This window comes from Glycine max, chromosome 7 (assembly GCF_000004515.6).
Source record: "Glycine max cultivar Williams 82 chromosome 7, Glycine_max_v4.0, whole genome shotgun sequence".
NCBI lineage: Eukaryota > Viridiplantae > Streptophyta > Magnoliopsida > Fabales > Fabaceae > Glycine > Glycine max.
Window position 1 is genome coordinate 30,408,397 of NC_038243.2, and position 18,520 is coordinate 30,426,916.

General features: G+C 29.8%; 2 protein-coding genes and 1 long non-coding RNA gene across 9 annotated transcripts; 2 read left to right on the forward strand and 1 right to left on the reverse strand.

Moving 5' to 3' along the window:
• Positions 1-334: 334 nt before the first annotated feature.
• LOC102669936 (uncharacterized) lies at positions 335-3,126 on the forward strand. Its single transcript, XR_001389231.3, has 4 exons — positions 335-531; positions 778-955; positions 1,347-1,391; positions 1,665-3,126. It is a non-coding gene; the product is annotated as an uncharacterized lncRNA (long non-coding RNA).
• A 69-nt stretch (positions 3,127-3,195) lies between these two features.
• LOC100819891 (binding partner of ACD11 1) lies at positions 3,196-7,305 on the reverse strand. 6 transcript variants are annotated; one of them, XM_003529180.4, is made up of 6 exons: positions 7,042-7,305; positions 5,704-5,787; positions 5,054-5,157; positions 4,874-4,949; positions 4,589-4,672; positions 3,196-3,918 (listed from the first exon to the last, which is right to left on the reverse strand). In XM_003529180.4, exons 1-6 carry the CDS (start codon positions 7,045-7,047, stop codon positions 3,340-3,342), a joined length of 933 nt encoding a protein of 310 aa, XP_003529228.1. In that variant the 5' UTR covers positions 7,048-7,305; the 3' UTR covers positions 3,196-3,339. The 6 variants fall into 6 exon arrangements, with proteins under 6 accessions (XP_003529228.1, XP_014633571.1, XP_014633573.1 ...); XM_014778085.2 differs by having other exon boundaries at positions 5,036-5,157; positions 7,042-7,267; XM_014778087.2 differs by lacking the exon at positions 5,704-5,787 and having other exon boundaries at positions 5,036-5,157; positions 7,042-7,267.
• Positions 7,306-15,102: 7,797 nt separating this feature from the next.
• On the forward strand, positions 15,103-17,541 carry LOC100820425 (protein RGF1 INDUCIBLE TRANSCRIPTION FACTOR 1). Of its 2 annotated transcripts, none has more exons than XM_003529181.5 (4): positions 15,103-15,375; positions 15,878-16,141; positions 16,780-16,998; positions 17,088-17,541. In XM_003529181.5, the coding sequence occupies exons 1-4, from the start codon at positions 15,373-15,375 to the stop codon at positions 17,277-17,279; spliced, it is 678 nt and encodes a 225-aa protein (XP_003529229.1). In that variant the 5' UTR covers positions 15,103-15,372; the 3' UTR covers positions 17,280-17,541. The 2 variants fall into 2 exon arrangements, with proteins under 2 accessions (XP_003529229.1, XP_040872831.1); XM_041016897.1 differs by lacking the exon at positions 15,103-15,375 and adding an exon at positions 15,394-15,591.
• The last annotated feature ends 979 nt before the right edge of the window (positions 17,542-18,520 follow it).

Genomic DNA, 18,520 nt, shown 5'->3' on the forward strand with positions numbered 1-18,520 from the left:
GAGAAAGAAACCAGACGTTACTTTGTATTCCTTTTAGAAAAGAGGAAATATATATATATATATATATATATATATATATATATATATATATATATATATATATACATTTTTACAACAAAACATGACCGTTGGGAACCAACTTACAGTCGTCACAACAAATGTAACAAACTAGTTGACTCATTAAAACAAAATTTTAAGAAAATCTAAAATAAATATTTTATTTTATAAAATAGAATTAATATAATTAATATATATTTATAAGTTTTAAATTTAAACACAAATATTTACCGACATGAATAACTTAACTCATGAATAACTTAACTCTTTTGTGGGTATTACGTACAGAGTGGGGCAAAAAAATTTCTACATAGGAAGCAATGTGTACGGTAGATGCGAGGTGGTAGCTACGGAATGGGTGGTGCAGGAGGTGCTCAAGTTTCAGTGCTTTCAACCTACCATCTACAATTTCTTGCAGTATAACTTTTTATTCTTTCAGCACAAATATGACCTGAAATTCAGCATAAATTAAAGGTTAGCTAATAATCATTGTTCAAGGTCTTCATTCAATCATAAAAAATTTCTGTTTCTTTCTGGGAAACACTTTGAATTTTAAAATGGCACAATCTTTTGTAATTGTGACTTCACATAGCCTCAATAAGAGAGACTCATCAGCCTTTTAAAAAACTGAAACTCGAGCATCAGAAGGAAAATAGAGTTCTACTCACCCTTTTTTTTTATGATTTCAGCTAAATAACACTGCACTGTATAATTTTTCAGGTATTACCTAAAAGCAGCTAATGCTGATGCAGAGGTTCAGAAGAGGGTCAAGTATCTGGCAGAGCTGGCACTGTCAGGTCATGAGCAACTGTGCTACCGGCCTTCAACAGTTGCTGCAGCACTTGTAATCCTGGCTTGTCTTGAAGTCAATCAAATTTCATACCACAAAGTCATAGGGGTAATTACATTATTGCGATATAGAATTAACTCCTTTATTTGAATCTTAAGTCAACAAAGTCGGGGAGGTAAACATTAGGCAAGGCCCAGATATGGTTAATAGATTTCAGTTTAATTTGGTCCTTTCTTAATATTTAATATATCAGTAATTTCAGTACGTAAAATCAATCGAAATGGAATACAATAGTATGATCTAGATTTGAACTGAAATTGTGCAACACTAATTATATCAGCGGAGGTTGTGTGTGGTTTTTTGTCTGAATGCTCTATGTTTCTTTTTTCTATCTTCGTTTTCTTTTTAGACTGGATTATCCTGTAATGTCCACAAAGACCTTCTAGTATTAGATTGTGAATAGAATGTCACGTAGATAATTAATCTTATGATTTTGCAGATTCACGTTAGATCAAAAGATGAGAATTTGTACGAATGCATAGAGGTATGCTAGCCGTATATATTTATTGTAATTTGCCAGTGCACATTTTCCTTCTGAGGTTTAAACCAGCGAAAAGAATAAAGAAAAACCTGAAATGTCATGATGAACAAGGTTCTCTCACTTATGAAATTAATCAAATCTTTGTATTTATTATGCTGAGAAAATCCCCACACCACGATTAGATTGAAATATATCATTTCATTTATTATCATTCAATTTCTCCTATTATCAGTATTGTTCATGTATTTAACATGAAGCTTGTATTCACTTCAATAGAATCTGGAGTGGGTGTTACGCTATCTAGGATAGCATACTAGTTGGCATGGAGGCATTGCTTATGCAATTCAGTTTGGTGACGATGGTTCCTAACCATCAGAAGACAAATGGCTTTCTCATGCCTGGTTGGTTCTTCATTAATACAAAATAAAGTCCATTTGTTTCCCTACCTGAGAGGAAGGGAATTCTATTTTTTTTTCTATGTAACTATATTGATTGTTCAGTATATCGATATAGAAGAAAAAAATATACTCATTTTTTTCAGAAGCTGTGAGAACCACACAACAGACAGGAAACTCAGCTGTTAACTGTTAATGACCTACAAAGATATTACAGGGTTATACAAAAGTTTATCTAACATTATACTATGTGATTCTTTCTTTTCTCTGTAGACATTCTCTTTTGTTGCCTCCTTGCAACCTTCTATCATATTTGGTCACTAGGAATTTTAATTGCATAACATTAAAGCACTTTTGTCCAAAATGTCTAGATTTTCTATTAAAGTAATTTCTAAAGATATGCATAGGTATTAGTCAAGAGAGGAATATGTTTTGCCTGTGCAGAATTTTAACTGTCAACCACATTGATACAGAAAATGGCAGATTTTAGATAATTACAGAATGATAATTATATATTATTTCATAGCATGCAATAAGCATTTCAGGTTAATATCAGTTGCAGTTCTAATTGCCACCAAATCAAGAGCCAAGAGACATACAATTGTAACAGATATCATCTTAAAATCATGAAGACCAACACCATCACCCCTCCCAGAAAAAGGGGGGAAATCCTAGGGCTTGTTTGATTTGCTTCTCACTTTTTTTTTGCTTTAAAAACTGTTTTTTTAAACAATTTCACACTACTTGCAAATCAATTTCTCATTCTGAAATCTATGCAAGTTTTGAAAATTTTTCCAAACTTAAAAAAAAAACAGCTGGGAGGTGTTTTCTCGTCCTCTTTAGTTTTCTTTATGTGCTCCAATCTAATGTTTCATGGGATAAACTTTCAGAAAACAGAAATGTGCTCAGGAGACAAACACATTCAAATGTTTTAAACATAAATGTTTCTGAAAACAGTAAACCAACAAGACACTCGTCTGAAACAACTGCATTGCTGCCTGTGAAGTGAAAATGTAGTAGGATCATTAAAGCGAATTTCATTGCATCAAGGACATCGACTAAGCTGTCACCAGGTAGCTAAGAACTCAAGATTTTGCAAATGGAAAATCATCCAAAGCAAGCCATTCAACACCGCAGACAAATATAGATGTCAAAAAGCAAAGCTAGATATTTATTCATTCTTTTCATTGAAAAGGAAAATGAAAGCAATAAAACATGAACTTATCTGTCATGCTCTCGATGACATAATGTTCTGCAATATTAAATTATACTGATCGTCCTGTTTGTATTAAAATCTCTCTGAAAACATATGACCTAAAGGGAGAACTGAATGAAGAAATAACTCAAAAAATAACAAATAACAAATAATTTTTTGAAATGAATGTTGACCATATTTAGGAACCACATCTGTCAGACAAACCTTTACATCACTATAACAATCAACAAGACTTATCAATGTACAACAAACTTGCAGGAACTGAAGTCTGACAATAACTATGTTAACTAAATAAATCCAACTGTGTATGTGGGAATAAGGGATTCTGAATTAACTTGAGTTATAAAATTGTTGCCAGATTTCGGTCATCATCTGAATTAACAGGAACTACTGCAGGGCCAATGTCTGAAGCCTCCTCTAAGTGCGTCTTTGCAAATTCATCAACAGTCCCTTTCCTTTCACTATAAATGATCTCATTCCTTTCCACCGCTGCCTGTTCAACCTTCTCCTTGGTCATCGTGCTGACATCCCCGGCTGCCTTTGCTATAGCGGTAAAGGCACTAGAAAACCATGAAGCTCCACTTATTACGTAAGAATTGTTCATGATGGCAGATCCAGCACTATTTGCCTTTTGCTCTGCAGCAGCCATAGCAGACTTTGTCATTTCAGAAAGCTGATACCTTTCATCCATCTCTCTCACCTTTCCATTGACAATAGTTGTTCCGATACTTAGTTTATCACTTAAACCTATTCTACGATCAATGGAAGCAACTGTGGAAGAAGCATTTGAGGTCAACTGATGACGTTCATCAAAGGCTTTTGCCTTGTTGATAGCATCCTTTCCTAAAATGAAACCCTTAGCAAGCATGGTGCTCATTACATCTTCAGCTTTCTTAACTGCATCAGGGCTTTGGTTTGTCTATTGAGAAGACCATTGTAAAATGTATATTAGAAACTTCATAGAGGCTTACAATTTGACAGTAAAGAAATTAGAATTTCCAAATCATTAGGGAGGGAAGAATTTGTATTGTACTTGCAGATTTGCAGAGATTTTGCATCTAGATCTAACTGAAGATCTAAGTCTACTCTAGATCAGTGCAGTAACAAAGCTTAGTATATTTGAATTTGGTTCCAAATGTAGCCATTTAAACTAAGTTATTAATCTAACGTCATAAGAAAATGTTTTAGTAGGGCATGGTTAGATCTGCAAAGATACAAGGGGTTAATTTGATTTTGCACCATCATCTTCATACCAGAATTGTTTTTATTGCTGCAGATAAAGCATCAGCAGAACCAAAAAAAAAAAAATCTAAAATTCGAGTTTACTCACACAACGATATTAAGCAGCATATAAAGTTGTCTGCTATATTGAAGCCAAAAATTTTAAACCCCAAAACTAGGAGTCTATCAAGAATATTAACTTAATGAGACATATATAAAACATATTAGTATTGACATCAACTTGTTCAGCAAAAGTGTTCATATCTCACATTTCACTACATATAAATGTACTAGTGGCAGCACAACAGTGCATGATGACCTCAATTGCACGCAATAAAATAACATGGCATTAACAATTAAGTACTTACTGGACTTGAAGGAAGTGCTTCAGGGGGCAGCTGATACTTCTCCACTGGTGTGATGGTGACATATAGATCACCTATCTTGGAACCCTATATATAAAATTGAAGATTAAGCACATGATTTTTAAAACAAAATCATCTAAAGTATTGACTTATTTTTATGCTATTTTTATCCTTTTCAGGAATAGAATGGAAAGGATTAATAAGATACATTGATGCAACCCATTTCATTATTACGAAATGTAATGTAACATTTTCAAAAGTAAAAATTATTTGTGCATAAAAACATACCGTTAAGAGAACTGCTGTGTCTGCTCCCTGTGTATCCTTAAATGTAACATAAGCAACCTGAGTGTGACCACTTTCCCTGTTGAATTTAAAAACAAAGATTAGGGAGCCATTTAGCGTAAATGTTTAAACAATAACAATCATAAGAAATGAATAAAGCATTACAGGTGCTCTGACTCTGACCTTTGCATCTCGATATATCGAATATCACCTGAGAATGAAAAGAATTCTTCAATGTCCTTCTTGGAAGTAACCAATGATATGTTGCTAACCTTAACTGTTCTTATCTGTAACAAATCAAAACGGATTGAACGTGGCAATTTCTCCATGATGAGATTTTGTCACTAATAAAATACCAACAAAAGACAGTGGGAAACAGATAAGAATTGTATTGAAGGATTAGCTAAATTAACCAAGATTGTAATAAACCAGAAAACACAATTTTCCATACAAATCAAAATTGAAATAGTTTTATATTCAAGTCATTTTAGGTCGCCAATTGTATGAACTTGGAATTAAAATTTGAATCTCTAATAATTGTGAGGTTGTCTAGTTTGTGTATCCTAATTAAAAGCTTTTAGAATTTTTCAACACATTGAATGCTTCGACTTTTCATTAATTAATTTCGATTTTCATTCCTTAGCTACATCTATCACGAGTTTTTAAATGCTGTTATTATTTCTGGCACAGGCTTTACTGTTAAGGCAGCCAAATTCATATTGCAGTAACCTGGAATTCACCCTGGAAACATAATATTGATTGTTGGATCATGTATTCTACAATCCACAATCACAATGGTAACCAATGTTACAATGTAAAAATTTCTTCCTCACGTCTGACACATGAATAGTCCAATTTGGTGTAGCTGTGGATTGGGGAATAGCTTCAGCTCTTTGATCTGTATGTTCCACTGTGTCCTGCACACAAATTGTTAATTTAAGGTATTTCTATGATTATATTCTGTATTCCGGGCGTAGTTACAGAGAATAATGCAGTCAATTATGTTTCTCCTAGAAGTAGGTTAGCTACTTCCCATTTTGTTCTAGGATTCTTCCTATTTGTAGGCCATTTATGGCACACGGGAAGAGCTCGGGCAGCTGCCACAGGATTTGAAAAAGGAAAGTACGGTAGGGATTGGAAGAAGCAATGACATACGCAAAAGAAGAAAATATAAAACCAACTAGTAAAACAAAAAAAGTGATCCCTTTTCAATTTCTTTCAAAAGAATTTCGAATATCCAATGAAAACATAGATGGTCATATTTTAATCACGAAAACAATGATGGAATTAAGTGAAAGAAAGAACAACAAGATACATAAGCCTAATGAGTAGCACCCTCACAGCTCAGAAGGCAAGACACATGAACAAAGAGTCAATAAGCCAAGAGGAAAGGTTATACCAACAGACAACATCAATATGATAGTGTCCACTTGAAAAGAAGCAATTCAAATGGCATGAGGATTAGTGGTCAACTGGTCATCATAAATTCAAGCAATGAAACTTCATGACTTGACAACAACAACCACCATTCTTAGGCATGGAAGCGTATCAAGTGAAAACTCTTATTATTGTGGAAAATAAGAATAAGAATTATAAATCTAAGACATATATAACCATACATGAATAGCCAAAATTAAAAGATAAATACAAGCTTTTTTTTAAGACCACTAACTTAATTTTGACTATCCATCCATCTATAGTTGTATAGTCCAAATTTACAATTCTTATTTCTCAAGCTAACCAAGAGTTTTCACCCGGTACACTCCCAGTGGACATTGGCCAAATAACAAACCATCCCCAAAACAATTCAATTCAACATTCAGGTTTGCTCTTTTCTGGTGGGTAAAAAATACCAAAACAATTTCCATTAGATCCAAAAGGGTCATTGGCAAACATTGCAGATCCATAATTCCAAAGTGGTACTTCTTATATTCATAACTACCACATCTAAACCACTAAAGGTTCCATATCAGTTAATATATAAATATAAATATCAATTAAAGTAATAGTATAATCCCCACTTCCCATCAAACAAGTAAAAGGAAATGTGAGCATCAAGGCACAAACACAACACAAGGAGGTATGCATAAACATAAACAAAGAAGAAGAGAAGAAACCCAGATAGGATCTGAAGGGGAAGTGGATCTTAGGAAAAGGGTTTAGAGACTCACCGACATTTCGGATGGTACAACGTTTTTTGTCAGAAGCAGCGTTGCAAAGAGGCAAGTTTTGATCTGAACGAAACGGATCAGAAGAATTGTCGAGGTCTTTCGTTCGTTAGGGTGTAACGAGTCATCATGTGACTGTTATTTGGCTGTCATTTACATGACTAAATGTGATGATGTGAATGGCTGTTGCGTAATTTGCAACCGACGCCAGAGTAAACTTGCGTTATGATTTCCTTCAAGATTGCAACCAACCAACCATCATGTTCTAATTATTGAATTTTAAAATTTTCATTTAATTGTTAACTTTATAGGAATTTTTTTTAAGGAAAATTATTTTAATATTTTATTAATTATTATTATTATTATTATTATTATTATTTAATATGTTTGTGTATTGCACAAATTGCTTATAAATGAAGACGAAGTAAAATGATATTTATTTATTTTTATTATGTGTTAATAATCATACAAGATATCAATATGGAAGAATGACAAAAAAAAAAGATTAAAATATAATTTTGATCCACTTATTTTTATCAATCCTTAAATATAGTCTTTCTCTTTTAAAATTGAAATATTTAGTCTTCCTATTTTACATAATTAGTAATTTCAGTCCCTTATCTAAATTTTAAAATAACAAGATTAAATAGACCAAATTTGAGGATTGACAAAAAAAAGAAACCAAAACTGCATTTTAGCAAAAAAAAAGAAAAGTATGAAACTCGTGAGAAAAAAAATTAATAATCTTGAAAAAAAATTGTAAAGGTGTTGAGTTTTACTAAAAGAAAGAAAGAAATAGATCATAATTAAATGGAAATAAGTTGTTGTAACATTCCAAATTTATGGTCATTAATAATAAACAATACATAGACTTTTTATGGAATAGTCTTTAATTTAAATGGTTAAAAGATACCCTTATACATTATTAATAATAGTTACCTTATAATAGGATTTGACAGAAATAGAATAATAGGACCAGATGGGAAACCAAGGCCTAGGGAGGGTCAAAGCCCCCAAGCTCAACAACACACACAATTTAAATAGAATAAGGAAGGGAGAGTTACCCTTTGTTTGGTTAGAGAAGAAATGAGAGAAAATATTTCAAAAATTAATTTGGATCTCACACCTCCACTTTTCTACTTTAACTCAAATATTTATCTTCTTTTCTCTTATCTTTCATTCTCTTCTGCACACCAAACTCGCCTTTAGAGAGATAAAGAGAACATAAAGAAAGAATTAGAGAGAATGAGAAGGAGAAAAGGAAGAGGAAGAGGGAGATGGAGCAGAGATTCCAAGACCCAATGCCTGAAGTTCATCTCCACTTGTTCTCAAAGGTGAATGCTTACTCCCTTGTCCATCCTTATCCCTTTGATTTGTTGTTTTCTCCCTTTTTCCCCTATGAACTCTAAGTTTGGAGATAGTGGGATTTTGAGGATTATGTAAGATTGATGATGTTTTTGAGTAAATAACTTTGTTAGAAAGTATTAGGGATCAATATTGATATATTTATTATGAGTTTAGATGCTTGGGTAGCCATTAATGAGGGCAAAAGCTTGGAATTTTGAAATATAACTTTGTGCAGATTTTTTTAGCTCAAGATAAATTTTGTGGTTGAAGTTAAAATTCGTTAAGATAGAGTCTACCTGAATTTTAGTTGAAGCTTGATTTTTAGCTGAAGCTAAACTTTGGTAGTATTGAGTATGCACGAATTTAGTTGTAGCCACGATTTTAACTCAAGCTAAAATTTGACGAACTGGAATCTGCACGAATTTAGCTTCAACTAAATTTTCTGACTTAAGCTAAATTGAGGTATAGTGCTTGTTTTCCCTTATCCTTTAGAGTTTCCAATCCAATTCCAAGTGCACATAGATTATTTTATGATTTTTATTGCTATGGTAAAGTTGAGATCTTGTAATTCATATTCATATGTGGTTTTGGTGAAGCGACTATAAGAATTATAGGCGTGGAATGTCTTACCTTGTTTAGGAAACTAGGAATGGGTTCATAAAAGTAATGAATAATGAATTAATGATAAGATGAATGTTATGTGATTGTTTGAAATATGATCATCATAGTGGATAGTAGATATTATGAATCCTATAAATGTTGAAATATATTGATTAGTCTATGACTATTTCTTTTACTATTAAGAACATTATATTGTGTTGTTGTTGTTGAGATGTATTTGGATCCTTAAGTCTAACCGTGGAAGATGGCGGGTACGGAGGTGTTGTATCTAGGACCACAAGGGATTCTAAATATGTTTTGTCGTTGGTATATGGTGGGTGCATAATTGGTGCACAAAAATATATCATTTATGCAATATTGGTGCATAGGCTATGCACAGTTGGTGCATAGTACATATGAGTAGGCACGTAAGTTGAGAGTGTTTCTAGGTGGGCTCTCAACCTAGTGTTGGAGGATTTCGTGGTGGCTAATAGGAATTGACCTATAGAATAGATGTATGGTCTTGCAAACCTACAAAGGAAAGCCACTATATTCACACTCATCTATATTCGATAAAATCACACTTCCTCTACAGGGTCAGTTCAAGAGACTCCCTGAATTGTCACAACTATGTTAGGGGATGAGGTTCATGAGGGACCACTCATATTGTGTAAAAAAACTCCATAGAGTAAAGTCTGTTGTTGATGGTGTTGTCTGAATCAGATGCAACGGTAACTGTAAGAGGATTTGTGTTATGATGATGTTGTATGTAATAGATAAGATTATTGAGCTATGAAGTTGTTGACTATTGTTGTTTATTGGTGTACATTAGTTATGATGATGAACTTTAATGATTGATTTATGAAAAATAATTTTGGATATTTGATGGTTAATTGTGGTCTTATGGTGATTAGTTGGTGATCAAACTAGGATGTTGGTATCTATAAAAGAACGTGTTTGAGACAACTTTATGTAAATGGTGTTGTATTAAAATTCCTAGTAATTATATACAATATTTTCTAAATATATAAAGTTTAGTTTTCTTTTGTTTATCTTGATTGGTATATGTTAATGTTATGTGAATGAAAGAGTTTAACTTAGGGATGTATGTAATTACCTTGTAAAAATATGTCATGCCTAATAGAGAGGTGATGTGAGCCCTAATTGCATAATTTAGAAAATAAAAGGTTATACACATTTCTATCCAAGGTAATAATAATTAATGAAGTGAGATTCTAGTGAGTGGTCAAGAATAAAAGAATGATGTTTAAGTGACATAGAACACTAGTGGACTTAGAGTAGGTTATCAATTCTAGGTACATAAATGAAGATTAAGATATGGCCAAGGAGATATAAATTATAAGGAGATGAGACAATAGTTGTGAGATTAGGGTGCTTAAGAGAAGAAAGAAGAAGTCATGAGAGTTAAAAAAGATCTCTAGAATAGAGTCAGCCTAGAGTCCTTAGGACACTCACTAAGACAGTATGTCTCATCCTTTTTAGTTTTCATTTTTACATGTTAAAATAGGTGGATGCTAGATGAGTGGAGCTTTGTGCATGGAGATTTTGCTTGGAGGAAGGCGTATATAGTTATGTATCACTTAATGTATGAGAATAAATTTTAAAGTTTATGTGTTGGAAAAAGATAACATTCTTTAGGGTGTTACAATTGTAGTAATTTAATTTGTTTTAAATAAGATAAAATCAAATGGAACTTATGTCATTTGATTCTTTGATTAATATTTTAAATGGAGGGAAAATAAAAAATGTGTTAATGAAACTTGAACCCCGACCTATTAGACAATAAAAAAAATTGAACCATTATATCAATTGCTTCTTTAATCAATATTTTAAACAATATTTATTATGGATTACCACATAAGGAGTTATTAACCTTTCTTTTATATAATTATAAAAATTTATAAACTAAAAAAATAATTTTTTATGAGTAATTAAAAATTAAATTAGGTGCATTAATATATATATATATATATATATAAATTATTTATATTAATTGTTTTATGTAATTTATACAAATTGCATAAATTTATATTAACATGTGAATTATCTAAAAAATTAAATATTAAAATTTAATTAATTTAAATAATTATAAAAAACAATTTACATGTTAATTAATGTAACTTTATTAATTTATATAATTGGAATAAAAAATTATTTGTTAAATAATTTTTTATAGTTAAAATGAAAATATTATTATGTAATTGTTTAATTAGAATAAAAATAGTTTATATATTAAAATAAATTTACATAATTTGCATAAATTTTATAAAATAATTTATGTAAATAATTTATATATTAATTTATGAAATTCAATTAATTTACATAACTAGGATAAAATAAAAACAATGTTTTCATATTAAATTTTTATAAATTTATATTAAAATAAATTCCTATAATTAAAATAAAATTTAAATTATTCAAAATTAAAATATGTAGATTTGTATAAATAAAATTAAAAATATTTATATATTCAATAAATTTTTAATTTATAAATTTTTATAATTAGATAAAAAAAGTTAATAACTGGTGATGTGATGATACATTTTACAATATCAACCAAGAAAGAAAATGTTATGATGATATAGTCATTTGTTGTTGTCTAAAAGATGAAAAGTTCAACTCTAACTAAGATATTTCTTATTTAATCCCTTGTTATATAAGCACATCTCATCCGTTTAGATAAGTGTTATGTAAGTAACAATTTGTTACATTTGAGTTAACATTTGACTAATTACATTAATTTAAAAAAATAAGAGGATTAAATATTTTAATTTAGAAATAAGAGGAACAAAATTTTGGATTGAGATGAAATTAATTTTTAGGCATAAAACAAATGTTCTATTTCATTCAATTACATTAATTTTTTCACTCGATAATGGTGATATGAGATGAAATTGATTTTTTTTTTAATTCTGTTATCATTCTAAATGAAGAAATGGATACTTAATTTATTACCTATAAAAAAGATACCTAATTTATTTCATTACTCCCTTTCTTTTTTCCTATAATAAAATAATTATCATTTTAATTTTATAATGTAACATTAATTACTTTTTTCTACTTATATTTATTATAATATTAATGGTAGATAATAAAATTAAAAATAAATTAATGATTTTTCTTGGTTTGTATAAAATTGATAAGGTTAATTTTATAAAAAAATTATTCTCTTTCAATCATTAATTGAAATTTTTTATATGTATAAAACAATGTAAGAAGACAATTATTATAAGATGGGAGAATATATTAGAAAATATGTAAATAATGGCATGTAATTTTTATTTCATTTCACGCATTTTATTTCATCCACCGTTAAATATTCAGACATAATTTAATCATCAAGATTTTGATATATAAAATTATTGCAATAATCTAATAAAGAATTTATCTGATAAATTTGGTAATTACATATCACGCCTATATGTATATTTTTATTCTTTTGATTTAATTTACTTGAAAATAATTTTATCTGTTAAATACTTGAAATATAAAATAAAAATATAAAAAATTAAAAAGGAAATGATTTATGTTTCTTAATATTTAGGAAACTTAATATAAAAAAATATGTAAGAAAAGAAAATTTGTATGCAAGTCTAACAATTGACCATGTAAAAGAGAGAAAAAAAAAAGAAGAAAATGTTATCAAAGCATTATGAAATTAAATTAGAAGAATCATACAAAAGATATATATATTTACTGTCATGCATACCATCAAGTATTTTTTTTATTATGATATTGGCACAAATGTAATTTCATTAGAAATTGTGTTAGTCTATGAGTCTACACAAGATATATTTTTTTCTTTCAACATAATTTATTCCTTATTTAAAGACTAGATAGAAATCAATTCTTAGATAATTTGACTAAAGTAATATTATATTTTCCTAAAAATCTTCTTATCAATCTTCTAATATTATATAAAGAAATATTAAATGAAAAAGTAAATGTATTTAATCTCTTAAAAACTATTATCAAAATTATGCACAACTTTGGTTCATCCTTTTAATTGCCACTAAATTTATGATGAATAACTTTTCCGTTGCCTATCCTGACATTGTCCTTTTTTGACAGATTTCCAACCACCGCCGCTTTGCGCAAGTTTTCTGGCATCCAACCCCACCACCAAGGTTGTCAGCCATCGATCTACAAAATCCAATTGGTGGCAACCCCTAAAACACCCTCACACGCCCACCCCCTCAGGCACCTACAACTATGTTGACAATGGTTGTCTCTGTCCTAGATGCACTAACCTTGTCTGTGTCTCGTGTGCATTAGTTTTGACTATGTGCCGGATGCATTGGTCTTGTCTTAGTTTTAAGTTTAAATATTATGGGTTTCCAACATTATTTGTTTGAAATTTTCATTGAATGAGCTTTGTTGGTAATTAATTTTTTATCTTGCTGATGGTGATTGAAATTATCTAACAAAGATATATTTCTTTTCTAGCAATTCTTTCTGGTTTGTCCAACATCTTTGAGTTGTTTTTTAAATTATTGTTTTTAGTGGCACTCAATTTTTTCTATTTATTTGTTGAGAATAAATTATTTTCTTGTAACAAGTTAAGAGCTTAGTAAGCTTCAGTTTGAGGAGGAATGTTAAAAATCACCATATAATATTATGATTTATTATTAATAATATTTTATAGGCATATATTCTTTAATTTAGAAGAAGCAAAATATCATCTATTGATATAGAACTAATGTAATTAAACATATATAAACTAATGGAATTAAACATATATAAACAAGCATATGTTATGTATTCAAACACATGGTCTTTAGGACGGAAACATATTTTTAAGAGATTATGTATAAAACTAAGTTAAATACATGTCTAAATAGATTTACAAAGATCATATGTTTTAAAATAAATATCTATATTAATTAAAATGATATACAATATATGTAAATATAAAATTATTTAAATATATATATTTATATTCAGATCTATTTTAACATATTTTTTTAAATATTTATATACATGTATACTTATAAAAAAATTTATAAAAAATGTGAATACATTAAAAAATTATAATAACATTAAAATAAATTATAGATTGAAATTCAACAATCATTAAGAAGGAATAATGTGATGCTAGATAACTCAGATATTCAAGGGTAGAAAAGCACTAATTTAAATTCATTATAATAATTTTTTATTTAGTTTTTTTAGTGACAAGGTCCTTTATTTTAATTTTCAAATTCATTTTAATCTTATATCTTTTTAAAAAAAATCATTTTAGTCTATTATTTTTTTGACTGAGTTAATTTGGTCCTTTCAAAAAATAGTGAAAGTGATCGTTTTATATTTTGAAACATTATTTTTAGCCCTTTTTCTTATTTAAGACATAAAATTTATCGTATTAGATTCCCTACATAAAGCTGATAATCCAATTGTTGTTTGAACTAAAAAAAAGTTATAAGCATAATACAAAAAGAGTCTAACTAGCAACCAAAAACATAAAAAAAGTTCTAACAAATTCTTATCTTTCACATGATTTTCACGATATTTTTTCACTTTTTTATCCAAATTAACTCAATCTTAAAGGATAAGGGATCAAAATAAAATATTTGAAAAGATACTCCTTTTATCTCTAATTATAAGATCTTTTTTAGAAGTTTGTTTATTCTTTTTTATAAGATCATTTTTTAATCTTTAAATGTATTAATTATTTTTTTCTTAAATATTCTTAATTATTCTCTATCAAAACATTAATAAGAAGAAATTAAGTGGATAGAAAGATAAGAAAATAATAATTTAAAAATAATAATACAATTAATTGATAAATTTAACACGATTAGTTAAATTAACTAATTTTATTTAATAGCATAAATTAGTTGAAAGTGTCAATTAAGGACGGAAGGAGTATAGAATCAAAATGAATATTAAAAATAAGATAAAATATAAAAAAATATAATTTAATCATAATAGATCGTGCAAAATCTATAATTATCATACAAAATCCATAATTATCATACAAAAATTTGTTTAAATGAAAATATAAATCAAAGATTCTGAGCAAAAATGCACATGAGGGGGCAGCCTGGGAGCGCCGCGTTTTGATAATTCCCATTTTGCCTTTGGGTCCCGCGTACATCCAATTGAAAAATCCTACGGCGGTGTCCATAATCATACACATTACTCATTAGTCATTACTCTTTTCAATTTGAAAATATTTGTTTCCATTTGCACTTTATCTTTCCTTTTTTATTTTAACCCTTTTTTTTTTTCGTTAGTGAGATTTTCACTATCATATATTTTGGTCTTCTTTATAGAGCTACAATAAGTTTTTTCAATATCTGTTTCTTTAACATTTAATCTTCTTTCCCTTTCAATTTCTTGCTGAGAGAGAGAGAAAGAACTGACATGGTTAGTACATAGAATTCTTGTTTTTTGGAATCTGAAATTTCAAAGCTTCTAACTAGTTTTGCTCCCTTCTCTTTTTATTTCTTGTGATATTGTGAATCCAATTTCAAGATTATTGTTTGTTGATCCACAGCCTCATCGCATTCCTAAATTTTCAGTGCATTCTTGGTGCATGTGATTGTTGAAGCAATTCAAACTAGCCCAGTTTTTATCTCTAGAGTAATTAATTTCTCTATTACCATGGTGGAATATGGAGATTGTAAACTTAATTAGTTTTTGGGTTGATTTTTCACCGCATCTTGAATATTGAATTTGGGGTTGCAAGTGGGGTAGTTTATGCTTGTAACTCTTTCTTGAATACTATTATTGATTATTGATATGCTAGTAATTTGATGAGGAAAATGGAGAATTGATTCTTGATCATAGAACTGTGTTTATGCTTTAGTATTATCTACTTTACAAGGTTTTATGAATTCCTTCTGATGTCAATGGATGGATTTTGCAGATGGGGCAGAATCGTTTTCCAGAAGAAAGGAAAAGAGATTGGCTTGGTGCCCTTTTGAAGTGCGGCTTTGGATGTTGTGAAGAACACAAAGACATTAGGTTTAATGAGAAGAATGTGTTCTGCATAGATTGCGTAGCTGGCTTGTGTAGGCACTGCAAGGAAGCTCATTCTCTCCATAGAAGGTTTCAGATATACAAATATTCCTATCAGGATGTTGTGCGCCATTATGATCTTCAGAAGTATTTTGATTGCTCAAATATTCAGGTTCTCTTCTCTCTTGTCTGGAATCAGTTCAGTTTCTTAACTTCTTGTTTCATTCATTGCATCTATGTTTTGATTGATTTATTTTGGTTGAGAAGTGATAACAGTTTGAGTATATGGAACTTTTATGTAGTTTTAATTGTTGGAATGGATTGTCTGTATAGCTCTATTAACTTTTTTTTTTGTCCATTGATCATAGCCTTGTATGATTTACAGTATCTAAATTATTCAAAAGGGTTTAATCTAGATTCCAGGAAAGCTTTATCTTTTAATGCGAGTTTAGAAACTAGTTGATATGTAAAATATCACCTCAACTTCACTAGACAATGTGAAAGTTATAACTACTAGCTTATGAGAAAACATGAAAAACCACATCTAGATGGTGAAATCAAACACGCTATTAATCCTTGAGGGAAGTATATTACTATTGATTTTCTATTTCCATCATTTGTGTAATAAGGCATTTCTTTCCTTGAACTATAAATTAGTATAATTGGGGATCTTAATGCTTAATTGGACTATCTGACTCACAGATCCCAAATGACCTTTTAGTTTTTTAAGCTCTGAATTTGCGTTTCTAATTGAAAGATGAATGACTAATGATCTGAATTTTCTTCTTGCAATGGTGACATTTTTGGCAGACTTATGTGTCCAACAATGAAAAGATTGTGCATCTCAGACCCCGGACTTCAACCAAAGAATTCAAGCTAACAAGAAAATCCAAGTTTGATAATCTTTGCTCTGAGTCTAATGCCAAAGAAGTCAAAGTAGCAACACCTCCAAAGTGGGGTGGTACTTGTGAAGAATGTGGAAAGCATTTACAAGATGAGCGCAATCGATTCTGCTCCATTACATGCAAGGTAAAAACTTACTTACATTTAATGTTGAATTTACTCTTCACTTAACTCTTAAATCATTAATTTATGATCTAAATCATGGGAATTGTTAGATCTCAGTGCTTCCTCACCATGCACAAAGGATTCCAGAGGAGGGTGTTGACCAACATGATAACCAAAACTCCGAAACTGAGTCATCTATATCTGTAGCTGAGCCATATGAATGTTTTGAAGTAGTGACTTTAAGAAAGCGCCCAAGGAAAGCCAACCCTCAGAAAACATGTTATTTTGTCTTCCCTTGTTGAAAATTTGTCCTTAGTTTTGCTTACAGTTCTATTTTTGCTTTACATTTTTGGAGAATAAGAAATTTTGGAACATTTGAGGAACCTCAACTCAACCCCTCTGTATCCCATTTTGTGGTTCAAAGTTGGGAATTCAGGAGCTTTGGAACTTGCTGAGATTGTACGGCGCACAGGGTTGATATTAAAATTAAAGATGTATAGGATGTACTTTGGTTACTTTTGAATTCCATCCTTTTCAGCTCTAATAGTGAACTGGAAATTAGTATCCCTTAGTTAAATGATGCTTTTCAAACAAAATTATTTATGGTGATTATGCAAACTTACAAGTTACAATATGCATACGAAACTTAAACCATCTGATATTCATCCAATAATATTGATTCACTAGATCATTTGATTCCAATCAATTTATGTTTGTTATGACTTATTCACTTATTTAGATAATTGTATTTTTCATAAAAGACAATTTTATTTGTGAATCAGATAAGATTATTACAAATGACAAGACTCTTCTTCTGAGTAACTAACACAACTGCATATTCACTTGAGACTATCGATCAAATTAAAATAATTCTAGGATTTTTTATTTTTGAATCTGGTACTAGTATATATAGTAATAGTATTACTGTGCCTTTCTTTCTAGGATTTCCAAATATTTTATTGGTTTTAAGGCTACATATATTTTTTTATAAAAAGTAATTTAATTCTAATCAAATATAATTATTATTTGTAACAAAATTCTAATGTAACAAACTTGATAACACTTGTTACAATAACTTTGCATGAGTTTATCCATACACTTAGCTAGTACACAACTGATTTTTATATCTTGTATGACAATAGTATTACTTTCCCTTTCCTTCTAGGATTCCCAAGTTGTCTGACAGATAAGTCATGGGATGTTGTTCTACGTATGTCTTTCATAATTGCATAATCAGGCCTGCTCCCTCTCACATTATAGGGCAGCATCTATCGTGTCCATGTTTCCCTTTGAATGTGGCAGGCAAAAAGGACGTCAAACCTCAAAAAGTTGGTAAATGAATACGATGACAAAGATTTAGTGTCCCCACAACCAATTTGAAAGCCAAGTCTTGTGCGTGCTGAAGCACATGGACCTGGCCACTCTCACTCTCCTTCAATTTAATTATCTCAATAAGTCAAATATGGATAGTATCTAAAATATTGAGAAGTTATTAAATTTATTTTAGATTAAAATATATTTTTTCGTTCCAATAAATATTAAA